The following is a 24,106-nucleotide window of genomic DNA, read 5'->3' as shown; positions in this document are numbered from 1 at the left end:
ATGCTAACAGTGATTTGTTCATTGAATTCGTGTTTTACTTCAAAACCTGAAATACAGCTTCACTGCAAGCAATAGATTATGCAACCACTTCAGAGAACCTAAAATTTTGTTTCTGTTTGAAATTTGATTTATGCTGTTTTATGTTCAATAGTTACTCTATTCTTACAATCTGAAACATCAGGACCAGGATTTCTAAAATATCTAGATTTTGGCCAGGAGTCTCTTCTGTTCATCAGGTATTATTTTCATCCAGCAGTAGCTCTTCTGGGGCAGTGTGTATGGCTCCTGTGTACTTGCATGGCACCTCCCTGGTTCTCTGAGCAGATTGCCAAGCAGAACACTCGAGTGATAAGCACCACTTTTTGAACAACTATTAACAACATCATTATGAGCTGTTAACAATAGAACTTTTAAGAATAGCTGTAGGCAGTGTTTATGTGTTTTAAAAATTCATGTACCAAAAAAAAAAACTGTTTAAGGAAGAAAAAACAGTTACTTGGTCCCATGGCTTTGATTTGCAAAGTCTTCATAATGAGATCCTTTCAGATCAAACGGGTGCATGACTTCATTTGAAAGAATACAGAATTAAAAGAAACAGAATAAATTTGCAAAAGGACACTTAAGTCACAGTTGAAGGTTCAAGGGTATTTTAAAAGCCTTTGTTGTTTTTAAGGATGCATCTTTGGGGTATTTATTTCCGCTATTTATTTCCTCACTAGAAAGAAAACAAGACTAAATTAACATCCAACTGATTCCTATTAAAAACATCATCCTTGAGAAGAAACTAAGTAATAGCAAAAACACTTTCAAAATACAATTTTGGTGTCATTCTTGAAGTTACTTTACTCCTAAAAGCTCAAATACTCAGTTTCTGCTGTGACCAAGTCAAACTGTGGGTGTTGATTTCCAGAGCAATCGGGTAACCTTGAAGATGGATGTTTCACATACAGAACATTCTCATGTGATAGGTAAAGGTGGCAATAATATTAAAAAAGTGATGGAGGAAACGGGATGCCATATCCATTTTCCAGACTCAAATAGGAACAATCAAGCAGAGAAAAGCAATCAAGTAAGTTGTTTAATACTGAGCTCATTTGTGTTGTAATTCTTGAGAGTATAAAACATTTGTAAACTTTTCTCATCAATATGGGGTTTTTTGGGGATGGTGTGTTCATGTTCAGGGAAATAGATTTTTGGTCTTTACACTGTGTGGAAAGTACAGGGCTTCCTAAGTGAGCAAATCTTTAAAAACAGATGGAAACAATTTGTGATGGCTCATGAATCATTTTAATTTTTTAAGCTAAAATTATTTTGCACATACAGAAGTTAGCAACTTCGTGTGAATGATAGAGAAGTGGTATGAAAAAATTTGCTTTTGTAATTTTTTTTCCCTGTTCAACACAATGACTTATTCAGCATATTGATTGATTTTTTTGGTGCTTTTTGTTTATGGTATAACTTGGTTTAAGACTAAACTTAGCAAATAGCCAGCAGAAATGAATGTCCTATTGTAAGAGTTCAACTTCATTAGAATAAATCATTGAGCCTGAATTGTTCATCTTTTCCAGTGCTAATATTGGTTGGCATGTTTACTTTCAAGTCTCTCATCCTTGTACTTAGAATTCCCACTTGTGCATCCTAATGGATGGCAAGCCAAATGCAGTAATTTCAAAACATGCAAGAAAATATACTGTTGTTTGAATATTAGCATTGAGCACATGCATACAGTAGTAATTCCATTATTTAACCTAAACCACAATATTTTTTGATGTATCCTTTTTTTCTAAGTTTATGCTTAAGTATATGTAACCTAAGATGCTGAAACATTTTTTTAATTCTGGCTGTAGTTCTCATCGTTCTCAGCTAGTGTTTAGAGAACAATTAGGATGTCAGTAAGTGTGAAATATGTTGATTTTTTTTCTGAGATTTTTTTTTTTTAAGGAGAGCACAGCTGTCTGGATAACTTCTCCATGCCTCACTTGAAAATATGATCCAATGTTTTTCACATTCTTGCTCTTCCAGGTGTCTATTGCAGGACAGCCAGCTGGAGTGGAGTCTGCAAGAGTCAGAATTCGGGTAATGCTCTAGCTCAGTGTAGTGTACCCCTAAAAACACCTGTCAGGGGAAATTGCATAGTTTTGAGAACCCCAGAGTTATCTGCCTCTGTCTGGTGACAGGCAGAAATGTAGGAACAAATGTGAGTATCTAAATGAGACATATGCCAAGGGTATTATAACAGTGATTCACATTCTGGCTGAATTTTTAATTGTCCCAAAGTGGATCTTGAAGACTAAGTCTACACTCTAAGCAAGGTGAAAATTAATTCCATACTATGTAGAAAATTATATCTTAACTTACCTACCACAGATGGCCTGTGGAAGCTAAGGAATCCTGTGTGACTTGGGAAAAGCAATATCTGCTTCTCACATTTTAACTATTTTCATGTATAATTTGTGTAAATAATTCAGTGTCATTCTCCACTTATAGCTATTTTCTATCTTTTCCTTTTAGTTTCAGCTCTTATATGTATTTTGGCAAGGATAATGAAAAATCAAAATCAAATAAACTACCAGAAGCTTATAGCAATTTTTGAGCCAGACATGTCACACAACCTTATTCCAAAATCCAAATACTCCTGCTATTTTTGAAGGGAAAAAATCAACCAAACAAAAGTCAAAAAAGCTTCTGCAAAAAAATCCCACTCTAGTATTCTGGAAAAAGAGGTGTCTTTTTCCAAGTGACAATATATTTTTATCCATAAACTCTGGTCAGAGGATGTGTTTGTCAGTTAAATCATCACTGACCAGTACATTATGATTGAGGAATAAAATAGTTGTAGTTTGCGTATGGATCTGGTTTTCCATATCTCCTCCTCATTGCTGTTGTAGGAGCTGCTTCCATTGGTACTCATGTTTGAATTGCCTATTGCTGGAATTCTCCAACCCATCCCAGATCCTAATTCTCCAACCATTCAGCACGTTTGTCAGACATATAACATTTCAGTTTCCTTCAAACAACGCTCTCGAATGTATGGTGCTACAGTCATTGTCAGAGGGTCACAAAACAACACCAGTGCTGTGAAGGTAATCTCTGCTCTTAAGAAGGTTTTTGAATGTCATATGTTTATAATTTATATGTCTAAGATGGTATATCTTGCCTCATCAGCACGTGTTACTGTATAATCATTTGCAAACCCTTAAGGTTTGAATTTTTTCTTATACAGCTGAAGTGTAAAAGTGCATAGAAAATAGTTCTAAATTTAGGACTTAGCTTGTAAGTGGTAAGGTTTTAATCCAGCATTCACCTCCTTCACACTTGCTCCGGTTTTCAGCATTTCTGGAATACATGCTGGTCTTACCCATCTTTTAATTCAAAAACAATGCAAACAAAACCCACAAAATACACTTCCCATCTCAAATTGTTCATGCTGAACTCTTCTCAACATGCACACAAATATATAACCTTCAAAGTTGCCCAATCAGTCAATAAAACTGAATCCAGCACTTGGAGATGTGAGTTTGACAGCCAAGGCAAGGAACTGCCAGGAGCCTGTTCATCTTAATAAAGTAAAAAAGTGCTCTTGATAGGAACTGGCAGTAGGAGAGACTGATGCAGTCCCAGATGGGTGGATCTCAAGCCAGTAAGAACATCTGAGCCCCACACCGAGAGGCAAGTTGTGCAAGTGTACCTACCCAGATAAAGCTCTGGTGACTTTCTGACTGTCTTTGTGACCACAAAAAGTCTGTTGGGACCAATCTTGTGGCATTGTCTTACTGCCTGTTACAGAGTGGGAATTAAAAGCTGCATTTGGGTATAAAAAGAGAGTAGGGGGCAGTGTTTAGTGTTTAGTGCATTTGTTACCTTTTACAAATCAATCTTAGTTTTAAACCAAGCAGTGTTTTGTTATCTTGCCTGTGGAGTGCATGACGAGAAAGGAAGCAGTCTGAGTTCTCCTGTTGTGTGCCTGTGAGCCCTGTTTCACTGGTTTCTCCCATTTCCCCAGGAGGGAACAGCCATGCTCTTGGAACACCTGGCTGGGAGCCTGGCCTCTGCAATCCCTGTGAGCACACAGCTGGACATCGCAGCACAGCATCATCTCTTTATGATGGGCCGAAACGGCAGCAACATCAAACATATCATGCAGAGGACTGGTGCTCAGATCCACTTCCCTGACCCTAGTAACCCACAGAAAAAATCCACTGTCTACCTCCAGGGCACAATTGAGTCTGTCTGTCTTGCCAGGCAATATCTCATGGTAAGTACTTTCAGTGAAGCTTGTCTGAAAAAATTGCCAGATCATAGAAAATGTGCTTGCTCTGCATGTATTTACAGGTCACATGTAAATTAGCCTGAGAGAGGAACGATTGCTATTCACACTGCAAACAGCTGATTCCATTTTTGTCAGGGTTTTTTCATGTTTGTAGTTATTGAAAATACTTGTAATCTCTGGTAACATGACTTGAAAAATAACCTTTTTAATATAAATGCAACGTAAGTAATTTAAATTTACAATAACAATACGCCTCTGAGTAGAAGCAGATTTGTGAAATATTATGTGGGTGTTGGGTGATGGGTTATGTTTTATTTTGCCAACCTGTCTTTTCTGTGTTTGTCAGGTAAATAGGTTTCTTTTGAGGGAAATGCCAGGAATTCCTTAGTTTCCATGTAGGCAAATGTTCAGAGAAACTGGGAAACCATAGGAAATAATTACTTGTTTTAATGTCTTACATTCTTTATAGTACACAGCCACAACTCTATAAGGCCTTTTATAAAAATAGCTCTGATGGCGAATATCATTATTATATAATGGCAGCCTTTAGCCATTGTTTTAGTACTAATGCACATACGCATTTTTCATGTATGTGATTGAGGAACAAAACGTGTGGGTGACCTGCCATCATTTCCTGACAAGACTGTGCTGATTGGAATGTCAAGTATTCAGTAAATCATTTCACCCTTGTGCTTCCAAACTCTTTGTTCAGATTCCTGGGACAGGAACATACACCTGTATTCTTGCATACAAGGAAGTGGCTTTCCCTAAAATGTCATCTTTGCTATTTTTTCTGTACTTACAGAAATTTCCTTACATCATGATGTGTAAATATTACAATGTCTATAGTTCAGTTTATTGCTACCCATTTTATGGGAAAATGGCCAGTTACGAGTGCTAGGAATTTTTTGTGCCTTTCTTTTCAGGGTTGCCTTCCCCTTGTGCTCATGTTTGATATGAAGGAAGAAATTGAAGTAGAACCACAGTTTATAACACAGCTAATGGAGCAGTTAGATGTCTTCATAAGCATTAAGCCTAAGCCAAAACAACCAAGCAAGGTTTGTGCAAAGTTAATATTTTCCTTTTAGGCTTTCATGACAAAGTTTTGGAGCTGATGAGTTGATGCATGCTCTTCCCTATCAGTTTAACAGATCATAAACTTGTGAAAGCCATATGTATTTTCTGCTTGAAATACCAGTTTACATGATCAAGCAGCTCTGCTTTAGGGTGATTTGACTTTCATTAAATGCTTAATATTAAAGAAATTAGCTTTTGTGTAGAATACAGTGATAAATGCAATGGGGGGTATTTATTGTAAAATATTTAGGTCAGTATGGATAGAGGACTCTTGCAGTTATCTGTGCTGTATAAAATGCCAAAGCAGGCAAAAGTTTTAAAATTTTAAATGATCATTCCATTGTGTCAGTATATGAGCTTCCCTGTATAGGGATATGTAAAATCAATACAAAGAAAGGTCCTGTAGAAGATGTACAAGCAATAGGGTTTTGTAATTTAGTTTTCCAGAAATGTATTACCTTATTCTTAGACACCTGTCAATGTAATAGGTAAATTTAATATAACTGGGTTTTTTTTCCACTTCAAGGTATAAAGCTCAGGTAAAAAAAACCATAAGATATTAATTATTGATTCAGTTATCTAGCTTTTGAGATGCTTAACATTTGGTCTAGAGACGTGTTCCATCATTCTCATTGCAAATCCTTATGAAATCCCTAGTCTTGTTTTCCTGAACCTCACACCCCTGAATTTAATTAGTTGCTAATGGATATTAGCTCATGCTGTCTCATACTGCTGTGGTTCTGGTAGCCGTACAGGGGCATGAAGAAGAATTATCTGTGTTATGGAGGAGTGTTATTCACTGGTTTTCCTTTTGTTATTTTCTCTCCCTGCAGTCTGTGATTGTAAAAAGTGTTGAACGAAATGCCTTAAATATGTACGAGGCACGGAAATGTCTCCTGGGACTTGAAAGTAGCGGAGTCACCGTAGTATCAAATCCCTCTACTGTCTCATGCCCTGTTGGTCTGTCTTGTCCTGGTTTGGATATTTTGTCCTCAGCAGGACTAGGACTCACTGGGCTTGGTATGCATTCATTATATTTATATTTTCTTTAATATAGTTTGTTTTGAACTTAATTCACTTGTACTAGAAAAAAAGTACCAGAGGTGTGTTTTGCCTAAGGAATTGTGTTTAAGTATCAGAGAATTACAACAGCCTCTGGCCTCTCAAGGGCTTGTTGTTGCAAAATTTCTCCAAGGCTTTTATAATCAGGTGTGGGACTCATCCCTGTGGAAAAATCTCTGGAAGTGTGCAAACCACTCAGCTGAAAGGGAGGGAAATACAGGGGAGGTAGAGCATGGCTTTTACAGCTTCTTTGGCTGTGTGATGTCCCAGGCTGCCCTGAATTTGGGTGGGTGCTTAAGCCTGGCAGAAGTACTGGAAAGGTAACATAGCAAACACCACATTTCAGGTCAGTGTCTCACTGTAATTGAGGGATCCACGTGCTTCTAGTTTAGACCTTACCAGTAGGAAATAGAGGACAAAAATGAGTAAACACCTTAATTTTTTTAAAAAACCTGCCATACAGGATTGCTGTTTAGTTCCATCTCATATGTTTCTCTCGGGTCACACAGTAGAAAGTGTTTGTGCCATTTGACTGTGATTTTTAATGCTGCTTCTGTGATTGTTCTTGTCATGCTGCACTTTGCAGGTTTGGGGTTTTTGCCTTTTCAGTGTGTAGTGCTGAGCTGCTTTGGGTTTGGGGGAAAGTTCTGGGAGTGATCAATGCATTTGGGGGATCATTTGCAGCCTGTATTGAAGGTGCAAAAAGAAATGGAATAGTTGTTAGTGTGCAAGTAGTGGTTGATTCACAGGAGCTTCTGAGAGAAAGGTGAGGTGAAAACGAGGTGGTGCAGTATAGTTGTTTTCTTGTCTCTGTGATGCTGCTTTGAAATAAACCATCAGAAGCAACAGAGGCAATGCAAAGGGATGCTGGGGCTGAGAAGCAGCCAGTGCAGACTCTGTTATGACAAGAGTTAGGGTCCAGTAGAAGGACAAAAAAGATGCTCCAGTTCTTCTTGGATATATGATGCCCAGTTTAAGAGCAAGAATACTTAATGTCCTCTTAATGTGCACCAAATGAACAGCAGGTTCAATGTTAAAATTGGTTTGTGAAATACAGGCTGCAAATTACCAGGGGGTTTGTTTCTTTCTTTTCAATTGGTACTTTTGTGAAAAGTGTTTTCCTCTAAGTCTAAACTAAATATTGGTCTTGCATAATTTTTTGCAGGTCTTTTAGGTCCAACAACCCTGTCAATCAACACCTCAACTACTCCAAACTCTCTGTTGAATGCCCTTAATAGCTCTGTGAGCCCTTTGCAGAGTCCAAGTTCAGGCACGCCCAGTCCCACACTGTGGGCAACATCTCTGGCTAACACAAACACCACAGGTTAGTGCAAGTTTAATGTGGATTAAATGAACTGTGCAACACCAGGTCATCAGAATTGCAGTTGACAAGTCGAGATTTATTTGGAACCTTAATTCCTACACTTACCTTAGCACGGATGAATAAATATGCAAATTCAAGGTTATAACTTAATATATGACATGCTGTCACAGGCAGTGTTTTCATCTGTTTTATGCAGAAAACAAAAGTTAACCTACCCAGATAAAGCATTATGATTTTGGCATGCAATTCTAATGGAAACTTTTTAGTAAAGAATCATAGCTCCATAAAAATTTAGATAAAATAGTGTAATGCCTGAGGAAGTTAAATGAGACACTTCATCAGAACAGAACCAAATTTTGTTACAGGTTTTTCTGCTATTCCACACCTAATGATACCATCTACTGCCCAAGCAACCTTAACTAGTATTCTGCTGTCTGGAGTGCCTAATTATGGTCAAAACACTCCATCTCCACCACCAGGCTTGACTCCTGTTGAAGTCCACGTTAATGGCATGCAATCAGAAAGTAAAAAAGGTTCACCTTCTTTAAATGGCCACGTAAAGGTAAGTGATACTACGCTGGAGAATCTGATTTCTTTATACTAGACCTCTAGTAAGAAAAGCTGAAAGTGAAAACTAGCTCTATTAGTAGATTTATAAAGCTTCTAATTTTAAAAATACACAGCAGTGTTTTAGAATATGACTTTAAGACTGAGAAATAGAACATTCAAACATATTGTTCTGCTGTACCAGAAGTGAATTTCTCATTCTCCTGCACGTATAGAAAGGGGAAACTTTTTCAATATTTCCTTAAGCATAAAATTCACTCCAGTGATCATCTTTTCAGGCCTCAGGTATCAAGTATGCTGCACTGTCTGCCACATCGCTGGGAGAAAACGTGTTGAGCACAAACCACAGTGATGGAGTAAGGCAAACAAGTGCTCATGGTGCCTCAGAACAAGTAGCTGCCAAGGCAAATAGTGAAGAAGGTGAGATTTTGACACTGCGTTCCTTTGTCTGGTAGTGTTTGTACAGTCTGTGTAGAGTTCATGATACAAAAATGTAACAATATTCTCTCTGAATTGGTTTTGCAACGGTGTTTAAGGTAAATATTTCTGGATGTCCCAGATTCATTGTTAAGGAAAGTAAACACAACCTGTAGTAACTGAGCTGTACTGTTGATAGAAACACCTTTAATCAACACAGATGTACTTGCATCATTTTACTTATTCCCTAGGAGCAGATGGATATAACCTGTGAGGATTTTAGTATTTTGTCCAGCACCTTAACTAAACTCTGCTGGTTTAAATGATGTTTTTTTTTTCCTTTTTAACAAAAGGAAATAATGTTCCTGATAAGGTTTTTTGCAGAAAATTTTGTAGCTCTAACCTAGATGACATTGGGAAACAATTTTATGTGTTTTGCAGCAGCATTTCAGTTATGCTGCCTTTTAGAAGCTAAAGTACTTCACTGTCCCCATCATTCTTGGAGGGGGAGAAACCACCTCCGCTTCATTGTGTAAAGGCCTTGTTTCCTTTGTCAATACTGATCAAGGAGATAGTCTCTTATTTAGGTTTGCGGTCATTTGAAATGCTGATTTGAGTAAAAGGTATATTTTATATACCTTTAATTTATTATATAATTATATCATTTAAGGTGATAAGTATTTCTAAAAACATGTTCTAAAGTATTTGAACATAAAGTGGGGGGCGCTCTTATCCCAGCAGAAGTTACCTGATCACCTGGCAAAGTCTATTAAAACTGGGTATAAATTCTTCAGAACACTTAGTCACTTCAAATTGTCAGTCTTTACATTTGTTATTAATTAATATTACTTAAACATTTTAAGAAAGAAAATACTTAGTGTGACTACTGTATATGTAAATACTGACACCTTTTTTGTGCATTTGAACTTGCACATCTTGACTGCTTAACCTTGACCAAATAGCTATCCCTGAGTACAGTCCTGTAAGAAGGAGGAGGAGTTTTTCTCCCACAGTTATTCACCCAAAGAGCTCCCTAGAACACAGCAGGGTGGTTGTTTAAGTCTCCTTTTCTTGGCCTGGTAGGTTGCAATGATGCTTTTGTGGAAGTGGGCATGCCTCGGAGTCCGTCGCACTCGGCGAACACCAGTGACCTGAAGCAGATGATGAGCTCTTCCAAGCAGGCCTGTGCCAAGAGACAAACAGTGGAATTACTGCAAGGCACCAAAAACTCCCACTTACAGTAAGCTGAGTGTATAAACACAGATTAGTGTAACTTCCACAATGTAAAATTATTTCACACATTTTTGTACACAGAGGTAGTGGTTCAGTCATAAGAGATTCAAAGAACTGATTTTAATTGGCCATGATGTTCCATCACATTAGGCATTAATATAGCCCCCTGTTTGTCTGGCAGCTGCACACTTTGAATGCTTTTTGTTCGTCCTATTTCACTTTGGGTTTAAAATGTCTTTTCCTCTTGCACAAGAATGGAGATTCTTGTCAGAGGAACTTACATTATCTGTTTCTAAAGTATACACTTTGCACTTGGCTTCTTATTGATTGCTTAGAGAATAATTTCTGACAGCTTTCCCCTTTTGTGTATATTCAATGCTGTTTTCTTCTTAGGAAAGCTGTGTTCAGGTCATAGCAGCATGTTCTCACACACTTGTCTCAGTGATGATTTTGGTTGGGTTGGCTCTGTAATGACCCGGCATGGGAAAGGCTTGTTTGAGTCATAATACATCTTGGCAACACAGGTTTTGTTCTTAATGCAGTGTTTTTGTCCAATATACTCATGTTCTCACTGTTTGGGAACTGTTTATCACTGCTCTTTTGAGGCACATATTTTCTTTTGCTTTATTTATTTGAACTGTTAAGGCTATGATATGTATTTAATTCTGCTTTCACAGTTTAAAAATCCAAGGAATCCTGCTAACCAAATTTGGTTGTTTGTGTGTCTTGTTCTTTTTGTTGAGCACATAGTGCTCACAGTTGCCTTGAGAGTAGTAGTTTACAGCTTCTAAAACATCACTTGTCAAAGTAAGAGCTTATAGTGTTCCAGTGTAGTCCTAAAATGTGGCCAAGTTTAAGAAAAAAAAAAAAAATATGCACCAAGAGGTAATGTAAGCGTGAAGGACTGCAGTTATTGAAGCTGTGAAAGCAAGTAGGACCTATATCAACTTTCTTAGTCCCTATCATGCAGTCTTTTTCTACCTATGAACCTGTTAGAACTGCTGGCCTGAGCAAGGCTAAACAGGAAATCACACTGTGTAGGACCGCATGCAATAACTCCAGACACCAAGCAGCTCAAAACTGAATCTATAAGCTACACCTTGTATTTGGTAATACAGGAAGGAGAAACACTTGCTTTCCTTCACCGATGGAGGAAAAAAGTAGAGGAGAGCTGAAACATTTGGAAATATTGCTAAAAAGGCTGAGATCTTTGTGTGCAGACGTGTCTGCAGGTGAAGCTCAGTTAGCAGAAGTGCCCTGGAGGCTGCCAGCCCCAGGGCAGCCCGAGCTAACACACATTTGTCCCGCAGCACGGCGGACAGGCTGCTGGCCGAGGCCGAGCTGGGGGCCCCCGAGAGCCCCGTGGCGGACAAGAAGGCCCCGGGCAGCGAGCGGGCGGCCGAGCGAGCGGCTGCTGCCCAGCAGAACTCGGAGAGAGCACGGCTGGCTACGCAGCCCTCCTTTGTAAATATGCAGGTAGGTCTCCCTGAATGAAGCCAAGCAGGTGTAAGTCTGGCTAATTGCAGAGGGAAGTTACCGTAGAATGCAGAGGTGGCTGACCCTGGGGACCGAATGCCATTATTGCACAGCCAAGACATCAGCTGTTTCCACTGAGGAGTGGGTAGTCAATGAAAAGTCGTGAAAACAGAAAAGCTCTTATGCTTCTGTTGAGTAAGAAAAAATTAAGTACAGAAAACTGTGTGGCTGTATTTGTCTCCACAAGCATCATTTGCCTGTTAGAAATCTTACATTGTCGCTTGGAGAAAATTATAGCTACAGAATACATATTACAACTTTTCATATGCAGTGACAGCTTGGTTAATTACAGCCTACAAATATAAACTACTGCCATGTTACTGCAAATCTCCCCAAAGAGGGAGGAGATCCCTGTGACTGTTTGTCAGGAAGCCATAACAGGGTTATTTTCAGACTATATCTGTTGAAGTGTGGGTATAACCAGACTGTATGGAGTAGTGGAACAAGAGGAGGACTAGTGTTTTGCAGCCTTTTTCTTCAGTTATTCCTCTAGATACTTTCTGTAGAGAATGCAATACTTCAGGCTAATACAGCATTTTCATAGTTATGTGTTTAGAATTCCTAGTTTGTAATTCAGCAAAGTGTAGCTTGTTTAATCAGGGGTATTTAAACCTTACATCTTCCATTAACATAGACTACAAACAAAAGTTCTTTAAATTCTCTCAAAATTTATGTTCTTTTCCTTTCACAAGATGAGTACATAGAGGAGAAGCAAACCTGAAAGATTACTGAAAATAACTATAGTGCCTAGATTTGCAAAGATATATTATCTTTTTTTGTACTGTTGAGGAATATTCTAAATGCTAAGAACTGTAAGGAAGAGAAACTATGCTTGAAAGATATATTAGTAAAAAAAAATTGAAGAAAAAATTCTTCATAAGCAGTTTGTAAATACTGCTGCAGCTGCACTCATACGGAAATCAGATAGTTATTTAAAATCTTTGAGTGAAGACTTTAAGTAACTAAGGCTCTGCATATTTCAAGTTTCTCCTAGACATATTCACTGGCCATTTTGAAAACCTTTGTTTTCACAGAGATGGGTACTGGAGTGACATTTAGTTGGAATTGCAATTAAATTATCTTCTGCATGTTTAATTTTTAGGCATTTGACTATGAACAGAAGAAACTACTAGCAACCAAAGGTATGTGGATGAACAGTGACTTCTGAAAAGCTTGTTAGCACATAGATGAAATTATTTCCTGAAGTTTCAGTTTTGTAATCTGATTTCTAATAAAATCTGAAACATTTGTATATTAGTGTTGTGTGAAACATTTGTATATTAGTGTTGTGTTCCAAAAAATTTTCTTAATACCAACCTAGTATAAAATACAGTATAAGCAGCTTGCAGATGGGATGTGTAAGTACATCCACGTGCCAATGATCAATATGGTTTTCAGAGAGCTTATTGCTCTAACACTTCACTTTATTTGGATGCAAATTAAACTTGAAGGTGTTTGCCATATCAGCTAAATGGCCTCTTATTGCAGGGATAAATTAAGTTGTAGAATTGGTAAGGGGCTTGACGATATCTTTGACCCTGTTATAAAATAAACCAAATTACCTGTTAACCAAAAGAAAAACAGAAGGTCCTCTCTTTGAAACAGGTATAACTTTTTTGGCTTCTGTGCAGCCCTGTGGGATTTAACTACTTTCTGGCAGAGTAGATTGCTTTAAGGAAGGGTAGGATTCAAGCTGTGTAGTAAGTGGAGGTGTTTAGGGTTTGCAGGGCTCAGGCCATCAGCAAACATCACTTGAGTATTATCCTCTCAGTGCCTTCACTAAGGCTGAGACTTACTGATTTGTTTCTATATTTTCAGCTATGTTAAAGAAGCCAGTTGTAACAGAAGTGAGAACTCCAACAAACACATGGAGTGGTTTGGGGTTCTCTAAATCAATGCCTGCAGAAACTATCAAGGAACTAAGGAGAGCGAATCATGTATCATACAAGCCTTCCATGACAACGACATATGAGGTATATAAAAGTATACTGTAATGAAAGTTTACTTTTTGTGAATGATACAGTTGTTTCTCTTGAGAAATGTCTAACTTCTGTAAAAACAAAGTCTTGCAGATAACTGTTCTAAATATTTTTTATGGTGAAAAATATTTCTAACATAAATATTAAGGCATATGGAATACATTCAGCTCAACACACAAAGTTACATCTGTTTCATAGATAAGTCATAGAGCATGTATGTCTGCTTCTTAAAATATATTTGTTTAAAGGAGCTTTGAACAACTTACAGGACCAAACATCTCAGTAGCAGCAAACCAGCAGTAGAGAATTTGTAACCTGACTAGAACAAAGTATATATGACAGATAAACTGTATGTATCACTGCATGGTGAAGGAGAACAGCAGAACAAAAAGCTCATCCTTCCTTCTGTGGACAGAACTGGAACAGCTGTCTCTACTTGCACTAGTCACTGGGCTCAGAATTTTCCCAGGCAGAAGGCAGACAGAGTCCAGCAATTCTCTTCACAGTCCCAGCATGGGAATCTTGCAGGGAATTTGTTCCTTTCTTTTCAAAGGCATACTGAAGTTGCTTTTTAGTGTGCTTCCTTGCTGTAATCCTTACCAGCTTCCATGGAGACACCTTTTCCTGTCTTGCTTATATAAAATGTAAATGGTATGCTTCCTGAAGAAGGGGACTTCAAAGTTCTCTAGGATATACCTGTCTGTTAATGCAAAATAAATACTCAGCTGGGATAAAAATGTGCCTTGGTGTTCTCCACTTGGCATATCAATTTCCTGAGCCATTCAGCTACGTCTGGTAGTCTTGGCTACGCGAGATGCAGTAGTAACTAGGAGAAAGAAAAGTATGCAAAAATATTTACAGATTTTGGTTCCAGTATTTTTTCTATGTTGGTTGAGTTGGGGTGGGGTTTTCCCCCAGGCCTTGATGTCTAAAATCTCGAGGTGGGTATGTGATTCTAACCAAGAGCAGTGTTTCTTCAGGGGTACCAGTTTTACTAAATAGTGTAAAAGATTGCCTCCTAAGGGATGCTTTTCAGCAATTTGGTATGAGTTTATAGAATGAAATTGTTAATTTCCATAGTTTTTAGCTCACATAAGTATGTAATATCTAGAAGGTTGATTTCTTTTGGGTATGTTCTCATGGAATACTGCTGCCTTGTATTGCTACATTCTGATAAACAGTGATTACAGTTGATATTAAGTATTTCACAGGTACCTGAAAACCTAATTAAAAAGACCCCAGACAAAACAGCTACAAATTCACACGGCAGTGCAGAATTGTTGTTGTAGTATTGTGTGCAAGACTGTTGTCAAGTAGTGTGTACTTGATCCACTTATCTTCAGATAAATGTTCTGTTATGTTCTCTTCCCTGTGAAGGGATGTAGTCAATAGACTGCTTTGTCTAAAATTTGTGTGGGAATTTGATACCGTGGAATGTTTTGGAAACAAACTTGGAAATACCGAGCAATTTATTTTGAATCATAGTCTTTAAATAACTTCTGCTTAAAAACTGTAAACTGCATATGTTTTAAGCACACCTGCTGTTTTCGTGTCCGGTTTGCAATTATTTGTCTATTGATCAACTGCCAAAAGAATGTTTGTGAGCATTAAAAGCTGCTTTTTAAGTGAGCTGTTTCAAAGAAAACATCTGAGTCACAATGAAAGCTCTGTTTTCAGCCCGAATTTTCTTTCTGTGGTTTGCAGGGTTCATCCATGTCTCTCTCCCGGTCCAGCAGTCGGGAGCACCTGGGAAATGGCAGTGAATCTGATAACTGGAGAGACCGGAATGGGCTTGGACCCACTGCTCACGACTTTGTCTCCTCAATTGGCAGCCCCAAACGGAAACAAAACAAATCAGGTTAATAAGCTCTTGTTATCTGACTAAAAGAAAATAATCGTATTGATACCAATATTTATTTTGGTATGAATGTATCCTGACTTCACACCAGATTTAAATTACTGACACCTTGTAATTACTATTTTTACAAATTGAGAAGTGTAAGCTTGTGTAACATAATAATACAAATTATGATCTGAAAGGAAAACTTTTAAAGATATTTTTAAATGCCAGGCATCCTTGCTGAAAAGTCTTTGCTGTCATGGAGTGGGTTTTTCAAGGTGCACTGAAAGCAGACCTGTAAAAAGGCTTATTTCTAGACCACTCTCATTCTGCTCTGTTGGCAATGCAACAGCAGCTAGGGCTGCATTGGGCTATTTGCTCACTAGTGAAGTCAATCCATGCTGAAACTGGATTTTAAAGCATGTCTCCTCATGGGGATAAAATTTACAAGAATATATAGTGACAGAACAAGAGGGAGTGGCTACAAAGAGAGTAGGTTTAGGTCAGATAAAATGAAAAAATTTTCCCTGTGAGGGTGCTGAGGCCCTGGCACAGGGTGCCCAGAGAAGCTGTGGCTGCCCCTGCATCCCTGGAAGTGTCCAAGGCCAGGCTGGATGTGGCTTGGATCAGCCTGGGGTAGTGGAAGGTATCCCTGCCCATGGCAGGGAGTTGGAATGAGATGATCTTTCAGGTCCCTTCCAACCCATGCAATTCCATGAAAAGAAGCTTGTCCATGTGTTTGGCATGGCCTAATATGATTTTAAATACTAGTTTCTGTGGATACAGGCTGTATGTTTTTCCAGCATTGTTGGAAGTTTAAAAATTGAAATTTTACTTTAGTTACTAAACTCCTAGAAACTTTTTTTTTTTTTTAATAATGCGTTTCTGAAAAAGTGAAAACTGGAGGTAGAGAATCTAAGTCCGTACTACCTATCTGCTTTATGGGAAAATAAGTACTGTGGCTGTTTATACTTTTTGTTAATTGCTTTTTCTTTTAAAAGTGAATAAACATAAATCCCAAACTCAAAGAACACAGATAATAAAATTTGGGCATGGTAAGAAAGGATAACTCCAATTAGGTAAAATATTCATGGTTTTAAAAAGTACATTAGTTGAGCTGTGAATGGCTGCACATCATATTATAAGTACTTGAAGAACTAAAGAGATTACAACTTTATTTGAAATCAACCTATTGATGTTTTCAACCTAATTGGACAAAAATGGAAGTTTTAGGTTAATTAAAATAATTAAGGATTAAAAATGTATATACATGTGTGTTAAAATTAAATTAGAAACACAAATACATTGGCAGTGAAAGACAGTGTTCTAAGGCAGCTGTAGCTTTCCCAGAAAATAAAATGTGTGGATAAAGGATAAAAGAAACAGCAATGAGTTGGCCGGACAAAGGTAGGTGTCTAGAAAACCAACACTGAAACTTAATTAACAAAAAAATTGCTTTATGCTGTTCATTCTCTGACCACTGGGAGGCTTTTTTTTTTTTCTGAAAAATAAAGATTTAAATACTTTGTAAATGTAATGATCTAGCTGAATACAATGTTGGTGGGAAGCTATGCCCTTGTGTGATGTGTCTGAAGAGTGCACTTGTTCCCTTCCAGCTGAACACTATCTCAGTAGCAGTAACTACATGGACTGCATTTCCTCGCTGACAGGAAGCAATGGCTGTAACCTCAACAGTTTGTTTAAGGGATCTGATCTGCCTGAGCTCTTCAGCAAGCTTGGTTTGGGCAAATACACAGATGTGTTCCAGCAGCAAGAGGTTGGTGTTCCTTCGAGGGGCAGCTTTTTTGTGTTGGTAGGATGTTTTCCAGCACTAGTTGTGCTGTCTCTTCACCAAAAGCCACTTAGAGCTTACTTTGTGACAGGATTTTCATGAGCTGTTCTTTCAAAGCTGGGTCATACATCTTACAATCGTGGTAAATACTCAAAACCTCAAGACTCATAAATAAGACTAACTGATTTTCTCTGCTTTTCCTGTACTGTTTACTTTTAAATTTCTCATTTTCTGACACAAATATAGCAAATTGAGCAACTGTGTGAAGCAGGCATTGAAAAACCATGATTGCTGTTTACATGAGTAACTGGAAAATGGAGCAGGGAAAAAGTTGAAGCTATTCTGAGTCACATTTATTACCTAATACTTTTGTGGAAAGACTTGTTTTGCATACTTTTCCTGTTTGTTTTTATTCTAGATTGATCTGCAGACATTCCTCACTCTTACTGATCAAGATTTGAAAGAGTTGGGAATTACCACTTTTGGTGCCAGAAGAAAAATGCTGCTTGCAATCTCAGGTAAAAAACACAGAATAGCATTTATTGATTGTAAGAATTCTTTGTATTCTTCTCACTCAAATTGTGTGTTTATAGCAAACAAAGGGAAAAAAAGCCTTAGGAAGATTGAAAAGTAAGACTAGAGTCTACAGAGTTAATATTAGCTTGCCCCTCATCAGAGGTGCTTAAACCTAACCAGGCTTTGTAGAGCTTTCCTATTACCTGATAACAGCTCACTTGCAATAGTCCTGTAAAGCAGGACCTTGGTAAAAAGTTCACCTCACATTGTGAAGTTTGATGCCCCAAAATTGTGGCTTCAAGAATTTCTGGGATTCCGAGCACTGAAGGGTCTGAACAACACCACATACCTGTCACAACTAGCATTTTCAACCTTTTGGTTCCCTGTCCTCTATTTTATTGATTAGCAGAGCAATCATCCTGCTGGGAAAAAATGCCTACTTTTAGGGGGCTTTTGGTTTGTTTTTTTTGGTAGTTTTTTGGTTTGCAAATGTATTTAGTTCAGTAGCAGTCTTGAAAATCTACGTAATCTCAGTGATTTGTATCTAGTACAGAGTTTGTTTACAAGAACAGGAAAGTGGGGAAAATAAAAATATTTTAGATGAGCTATTACTAATACAAGATTAGGGTTCATATTTAAATGAGAGGTGAGCATCTGTTTTTTTTTTATTGAAAGTCCTTGGTAAAATACTGCTTCAGTTTTATGTTTATTAAAATAAAGAATTATGCATTGAGAAATTATCAAATTGGTAACAAGCTTTTCTGTCAATCTCAGTCTATGCTGCATGGTTGGGCTTCCAGGAAGATTGCAGTCTTTGAGTATTATAACAAAAACTTTTTAAAGTTTCAGCTATGTCAATTTGATCGAAATCAATATTGCAAAAAATTATCTACTTCACACTGTATCAGTGCCAAATAAGGATTGTCCCAAGTAGAGCCTCTGAGTCTTAACCTGATGCTCTTATTATCCTGTTTGTTGATTGAAGGAGTACATCACAGATATTTTCAGTGCATACCATACGTCTAAAATACTTCGTTTAAACAGAAGGTGTGCATTTGGCTGCCATAAAGCATTAAAACGAATTTCTGATGGGAGATTTCATTGGGTGTGCTTGATCCCTCCAGAACTGAACAAAAACCGAAGAAAGCTCTTTGACCCATCGAACATCCGTGCCTCGTTCCTGGAAGGCGGAGCCAGCGGGCGGCTGCCGCGCCAGTATCACTCGGACATTGCCAGTGTCAGCGGGCGCTGGTAGCAGGAGGCTGGGCTCAGAAATCAGCTGGGAAGATGGACATGGCAATCCTGTGGACAGCCTTCACTGCACACCACCCTCTGCACTTCGGGAGTTTGGGTGTCAAGGACCAAAGCGTTTTGTCTGCACAATACTGTGCCAAAAAATCAGAGAGAACATGTTTTGTCAGTTGTCTTTTGAAACACCAAATGTGGGTTACGTTTTTCTCATGTAGGTTGGACAGAATTTGCAATAATAATAATATAGGGTTCTTTGTTTAGTATTTTATTACCTATAACTATAATGTATGCACTGAATTTTGTACTTTGTTGAATGAAGGAAGAATGAAGAGCTGGGATGCCAGAGAGCAATAGATTTGGCTTTATCAAGATGGATTTTTCTGGTACTGCTTAAAATAATTATTGAGGTCTTTCTGCACTTTACATGTTCTGATTTCTTGTCCTGTGGAAATTTATTTCTCTTTCATTTCCATTTCAATTTTTATATTGGCACTAATCAAATTTTTTTCAGGTGTTCCTACATTAAGTCACATCTCACTATAATGGTACTAGAAACTGGTTCTTATGCAGATTTTTGTTTTTCCTCTCTGTCTCCTGGGTAGTTATCTGAAGAGATTGTTCCAAAATCAAGTCACTTGGTAGTGGACCAGTCCTATTATGCTCTTATAAAGCAGTCTAATGCTGCCTGCAATAATACTCACTGTAACAAATGCAATGAAAGACCAAAATGGACCTTGCAATATTAACCCTTTTCAGTCAACATATTTAACTGCTGCCTTTATGCTAAAACTGTTTTTAATAGTTGTCTCAAAGCAAAGGGCTATTTTTAGTACCCTGCCACTGAAGGACACTTATTTATATCAGACTTTTATTTTTAGAATCTATACACCTACAATACATAACAGATTAAACTGATCTACTGCAGATTTATGGTAGAGACCAAAAGGCATTCATGAAACTAGAGCTCTGGGCTGTCAGTTTGATTAAACAGACAACTAATCTAATTTGACAAGACAGCACTGTTGCCATTTAATAAATGACACATATTACTTACATGACTATGCATGCAGCAATGAAGTGACCTACATAAAATAGGTGTGATAGCATCTGTTTTGTTCAATCTAGATTTGTAATTGTCAGCTGCAGAAGTGTTTGAAACTCTGGAGATGAACTATTTCTGAAACAAGTTATGTTCAACAGAAAGAGTCCGTGTTATAAGTGGCTAGAGCTAAATTTTGCATTCTTATATACTGTGAAAGTCCGAAAGATTTGGCAATGTTATTTCTCTGTCTTTACAGGTGTTGTGTTATGGATTTATGAAGGGTTTCAATGGAATGAAGGAATCCATAAAGTTCCTCTTTTTGCAATGCTATGTGTAGTTTCCAAGCATTAATTGAAAAGCATTCCCATGAGAAATATTGTGAATTACCTTACCTCTACTGTAATGAATTATTTATGTTCAGTGTACAAGCCTTTTGAGATGGACATAAACCACTGTCAAGTGCTCTTAACAGAAGGCATTAGAATGACATTTACAGTAGTTGGGGTTTATGCAGAAATGGGTGAGAGAGTTTTGACACTTTCCATGGGTAATTCTTTCTTTTAAGGTGAGAATGCAAAATTATGTATGGCGAAAATTGCACACACAAAGGGAATTTCAAGAGACTATTACTTGAGGGCATAGATGATCAAGCAATAGTATAAAGTCTTGTGGTTAGCTAAAAATTGCTGCTCAGTGCTCATTTCAGCCATATCTACTTAATGGTGTATACCTGGGTGCTTCCCCTGTAGATGAAGTAGCAGCTTTGTCTGGTTTTAAAATGGTACTGCAGATAGGACTGGCTAAAGCTGTATCTGGTACTCACACAGTTGTTCACAGCAACTTCTTGTGCTCAATGCCAAGAGTCAATGTCCACATGTCTAGGAGAGATTTGTGTGTGTGTTGCACAGGCAAGAGCAACTTCATGGAAACCCTCTGTGAAGCCACAACTTCTTATTCTAAAGCTATTTACACTTGTGCTTGCTTCTAAGCATGCAGATAGTTCCATTCACATGGACTATATATGTGCTTACAGATAAGCTGTTGTTTAAATATTTGCATTTGCAAGTCCAGTGCTTGCAAATCAAATTGTATTCAGACTCCTTATTTCATAAAATATTTTTAATGAACTAAATATTCAGCAACACTTTGTACAGAATTTTCTGCAGCCCCTTCTTGCTTATTTTGCCTAAACTTAAAAGTATCCAAAAGCTTTGCACTCAGATTTTTAGCCTCTTGTAGGTACGTGCTATCCATCCAGACGGTACTATACTCAGAAACTGATTTTCCTACAGCATTAAGTTGATGTGGTCTTTGACTGAGCAGTGCTTATTTCATCTACACTAAAGTGAAGAATTTCCCATGAACAACATTATTTTTCAGTAGGGCTTCACATTAAAAAAAAAAAAAAACCACACTGGAAGTAAAGAAAATTCTCACTTATTTGATTCCACAAAGGGAATATAACAGTACAGTGTATCGTATTGTTAGTGTTACATTATGCACAAATATTTGACTTGCTACATAAAATGTTAGTTTTAAATCTGTGCCTTAACAGTGACCAGTTATCTGTAAATATAGAGCAGATACAGATTGTATTTTTGTGGGTTGTGTCCTTTTAGTGATTTTTTTAAAATGAAAATTGAAATGAAAACATTAAAAATGGAGATTTTCAAAACTAATCAGTGTTGCATAAAATAAATTTATATAACTCCCTTGTATTCTGATTGGTTCATGAAGTATTTTTTTATATAGACCCAGTTCCAGGGATGCTTGCTTGTTAATAAAATATAAAAAGCACTATTTGACATAATGGCAACATGTTTCTTTCACATGTTAATTCTTCATGTGTTTTACTGTTCTTTTTGTATCACATACAATGTCTTTGGCTTTTAAGTGAGAATGCTTTTTAGGGATGCCTTTCCTTAATATAAGAAGAGTTATATTATCACAGGTTCAATTCTGAGCAGGTTTTAGTGGTTTGACATTAATTCTGTTCTTTCTTTGGTCCTCCCATTTTAACAACTGTTTTGGACAGGTTAGCAGAATTGTGTGTTTTTTCATGATGGTCATTGTACTGTCACTTCTAGTGGAGAGGTAAGTGGTGGGGCGGGGTTGGGGGGAAAGGGAATTCTTTCTTCAGGCTGCTGGGACATCACCAGTCAGCCTGGGAGGGGCACAGCTGTGACACTGAGGTGACATGCACATGACAGGCACAGTCAGTCCTGCTGTTTGCTCCACAGCTGCTGGTACAGGTTCAGTATTGCTCTGCCTCCCTCAGTGCCCTCAGGCATCTCCTTATCCCTGCCGGACGTGGTCTCTGTTTTACAGACACAGCTCTCCGATGGCTGCTCCTGGCTCACTGACATTGCAAAACTCAGAGTTGTTTTTCTGACTACCTCCTGAGAAGTGCAGGTGTGGCAACAAGTCTGTGAAGGAAATAGATCAACAAACTGAAGGGTGTGGTGCTTAGCACCACATTGACATAAATTACTTGGAAATTTTTAGGCGGGTGGGCTTGCAATTTGCACAGTGTTTCTGTTGTCCAGACGACCTATAGCGAGCTAGGAGGGTCTGCAGCATGGTAATTTCCTTTGAGGACCATTTATTTGGGCATATTTCTTCCAGCAGCTTTAGTCAGGAGAGTGTAAAGCTGGTGTAGGACAGAGAAGGAGGTGATGGAGCATTAGAGCTTGTTGGCTGCTGTGCTTATGGTGCTAGCAGTGTTCCCAGCAGCTGGCATGGCACAGCATCAACAGGATTGCTCCCTGAACAAACTGGGCCTGTCTCTCTGTGCTGCCAGTCAGTGGAACAAAACTGGTGATTTTCAGGCTGAACAAAAAGTTGCATTCTAAGAAATGTTGCCAGTACACAAGAGAAAATAGATGGAGTCTCCAAGCTCTGTGAAGATTAAAAGTGAGGTGTTCAACTCTTCAAAGGGATTCAACTCTTTAGTGTTGAATCCCACTCGAATCTAACAGTTGCTGGAGGACTCTTGTTTTTTAAAAAGTCTTAGAAAGCACAGTTGCGCCATTTTTATGAGTACTGTTGTAAGCTGGTCAGTACAGGTGTGATGGGCAGGGGTATTCAGAAACTTGTGCTCATACTGTAAAGGAGTATTTGATTCCAGGCAAGTCTGGACACTGTTAGAGCTACATTTTGTCCTTGAAGAAAGGGTTGGTTTTATCTGGAGTTGATGCAAAATTTTTGAGGGTGTCAGAAGACGCAAATCTGGGGAGATTGTAGAAAAAGTTGCAATGTGCATGGTTGGTATCTGTAATGTTGTTGACAGCTGCTTTGAAAATGGTGAGCTGTAAGGATGTTTAAGCAGGTGGGGGGAGTATTTTAGCATGGTTAAAGATAAAAGAGCTCTTCTTTTCAATTAGGTGTAGTTGTGAGTGAGGACTATCTTGTAATCTGAAAAGCACACAATTAACTTGTGCTTTGGTATAAAATTCCTGTATTTTTATTTGGGTTAAGATAGCATCTGGAGCAGAAGTAACAAGAATCCAGAAATTACAAAGGGCTTTTTGTAGCTGATATATTTGTATTAAGGAAAAGTTGAGTTTTATCTCTGTTTCCTGTGCTGCAGATGTACTTTTTTATAGTGTTTATAATTTCAATATTTTACATGCTTTCATAAGTTAGTAAAGCAGACTTTAAAAATTAAAGTAGTAGAACAGTCATACTTGCCAATTTTGAATACTGACACAGCTATTAAGAGCAGTTAAAGGTTAGTAATTCTTTTTTCTCTCACTTTGAAGAAAGTGTACCGTTAAAGAAACAGACTCAAACAACGTAGGAAGTTTCTCGTTAGAGCATCATCTAGTGTCAAATTTCCCTGCTTTCTTAAGGAGTAAGATTTGGGGAATATTTTCTCTGAGAAATGCAGAATGATTCCAGATGTTTATGAAAATACGAAGAAAGATTAATACATTGTGATGGAAATTCCCCAGTTTGTGCCAAAACTGTGTTGCAACTTCATGGAAACTAACAGATGGGAAAAGCAAAATATTATATGAGAAAAAAACCTCTAAAAATATTACATAATGAAGCCAAAATTTGTCACTTCTAACAATGAGTGAATAATGTTTTAAGAAATAGTGTTGCTACTCATTTAATAACCCTAGAACCATAAACTGATACGGATGTTGATACATTCTTTGCTGTGATAAAAATCATCGTTTGTCACCCACAAAGGAC

The 24,106-nt window shown here is 37.8% G+C and overlaps 1 protein-coding gene across 4 annotated transcripts in view; it reads left to right on the top strand.

Moving 5' to 3' along the window:
• Window positions 1-21,624, top strand: part of BICC1 (BicC family RNA binding protein 1) — an 89,521-nt gene extending 67,897 nt beyond the window's left edge. For all 4 annotated transcript variants that reach the window (XM_030275818.4, XM_072930966.1, XM_072930967.1 and 1 more), the window contains 17 exons: window positions 911-1,069; window positions 2,023-2,076; window positions 2,889-3,083; window positions 4,004-4,255; window positions 5,197-5,328; window positions 6,181-6,367; window positions 7,575-7,733; window positions 8,099-8,295; window positions 8,579-8,720; window positions 9,801-9,957; window positions 11,261-11,426; window positions 12,589-12,628; window positions 13,305-13,459; window positions 15,170-15,323; window positions 16,922-17,082; window positions 17,516-17,615; window positions 18,738-21,624. In XM_030275818.4, the coding sequence (XP_030131678.1) occupies window positions 911-1,069; window positions 2,023-2,076; window positions 2,889-3,083; window positions 4,004-4,255; window positions 5,197-5,328; window positions 6,181-6,367; window positions 7,575-7,733; window positions 8,099-8,295; window positions 8,579-8,720; window positions 9,801-9,957; window positions 11,261-11,426; window positions 12,589-12,628; window positions 13,305-13,459; window positions 15,170-15,323; window positions 16,922-17,082; window positions 17,516-17,615; window positions 18,738-18,868 (2,541 nt within the window). In that variant the 3' untranslated portion in view covers window positions 18,869-21,624. The remainder of the gene's footprint in view (window positions 1-910; window positions 1,070-2,022; window positions 2,077-2,888; window positions 3,084-4,003; window positions 4,256-5,196; window positions 5,329-6,180; window positions 6,368-7,574; window positions 7,734-8,098; window positions 8,296-8,578; window positions 8,721-9,800; window positions 9,958-11,260; window positions 11,427-12,588; window positions 12,629-13,304; window positions 13,460-15,169; window positions 15,324-16,921; window positions 17,083-17,515; window positions 17,616-18,737) is intronic.
• Window positions 21,625-24,106: the final 2,482 nt, after the last annotated feature.

The sequence above is a fragment of the Taeniopygia guttata genome, chromosome 6 (assembly GCF_048771995.1).
Source record: "Taeniopygia guttata chromosome 6, bTaeGut7.mat, whole genome shotgun sequence".
Classification (NCBI taxonomy): domain Eukaryota; kingdom Metazoa; phylum Chordata; class Aves; order Passeriformes; family Estrildidae; genus Taeniopygia; species Taeniopygia guttata.
Note: the sequence above shows the minus strand (reverse complement) of the source record. Positions and strands in the feature narration are given on the sequence as shown.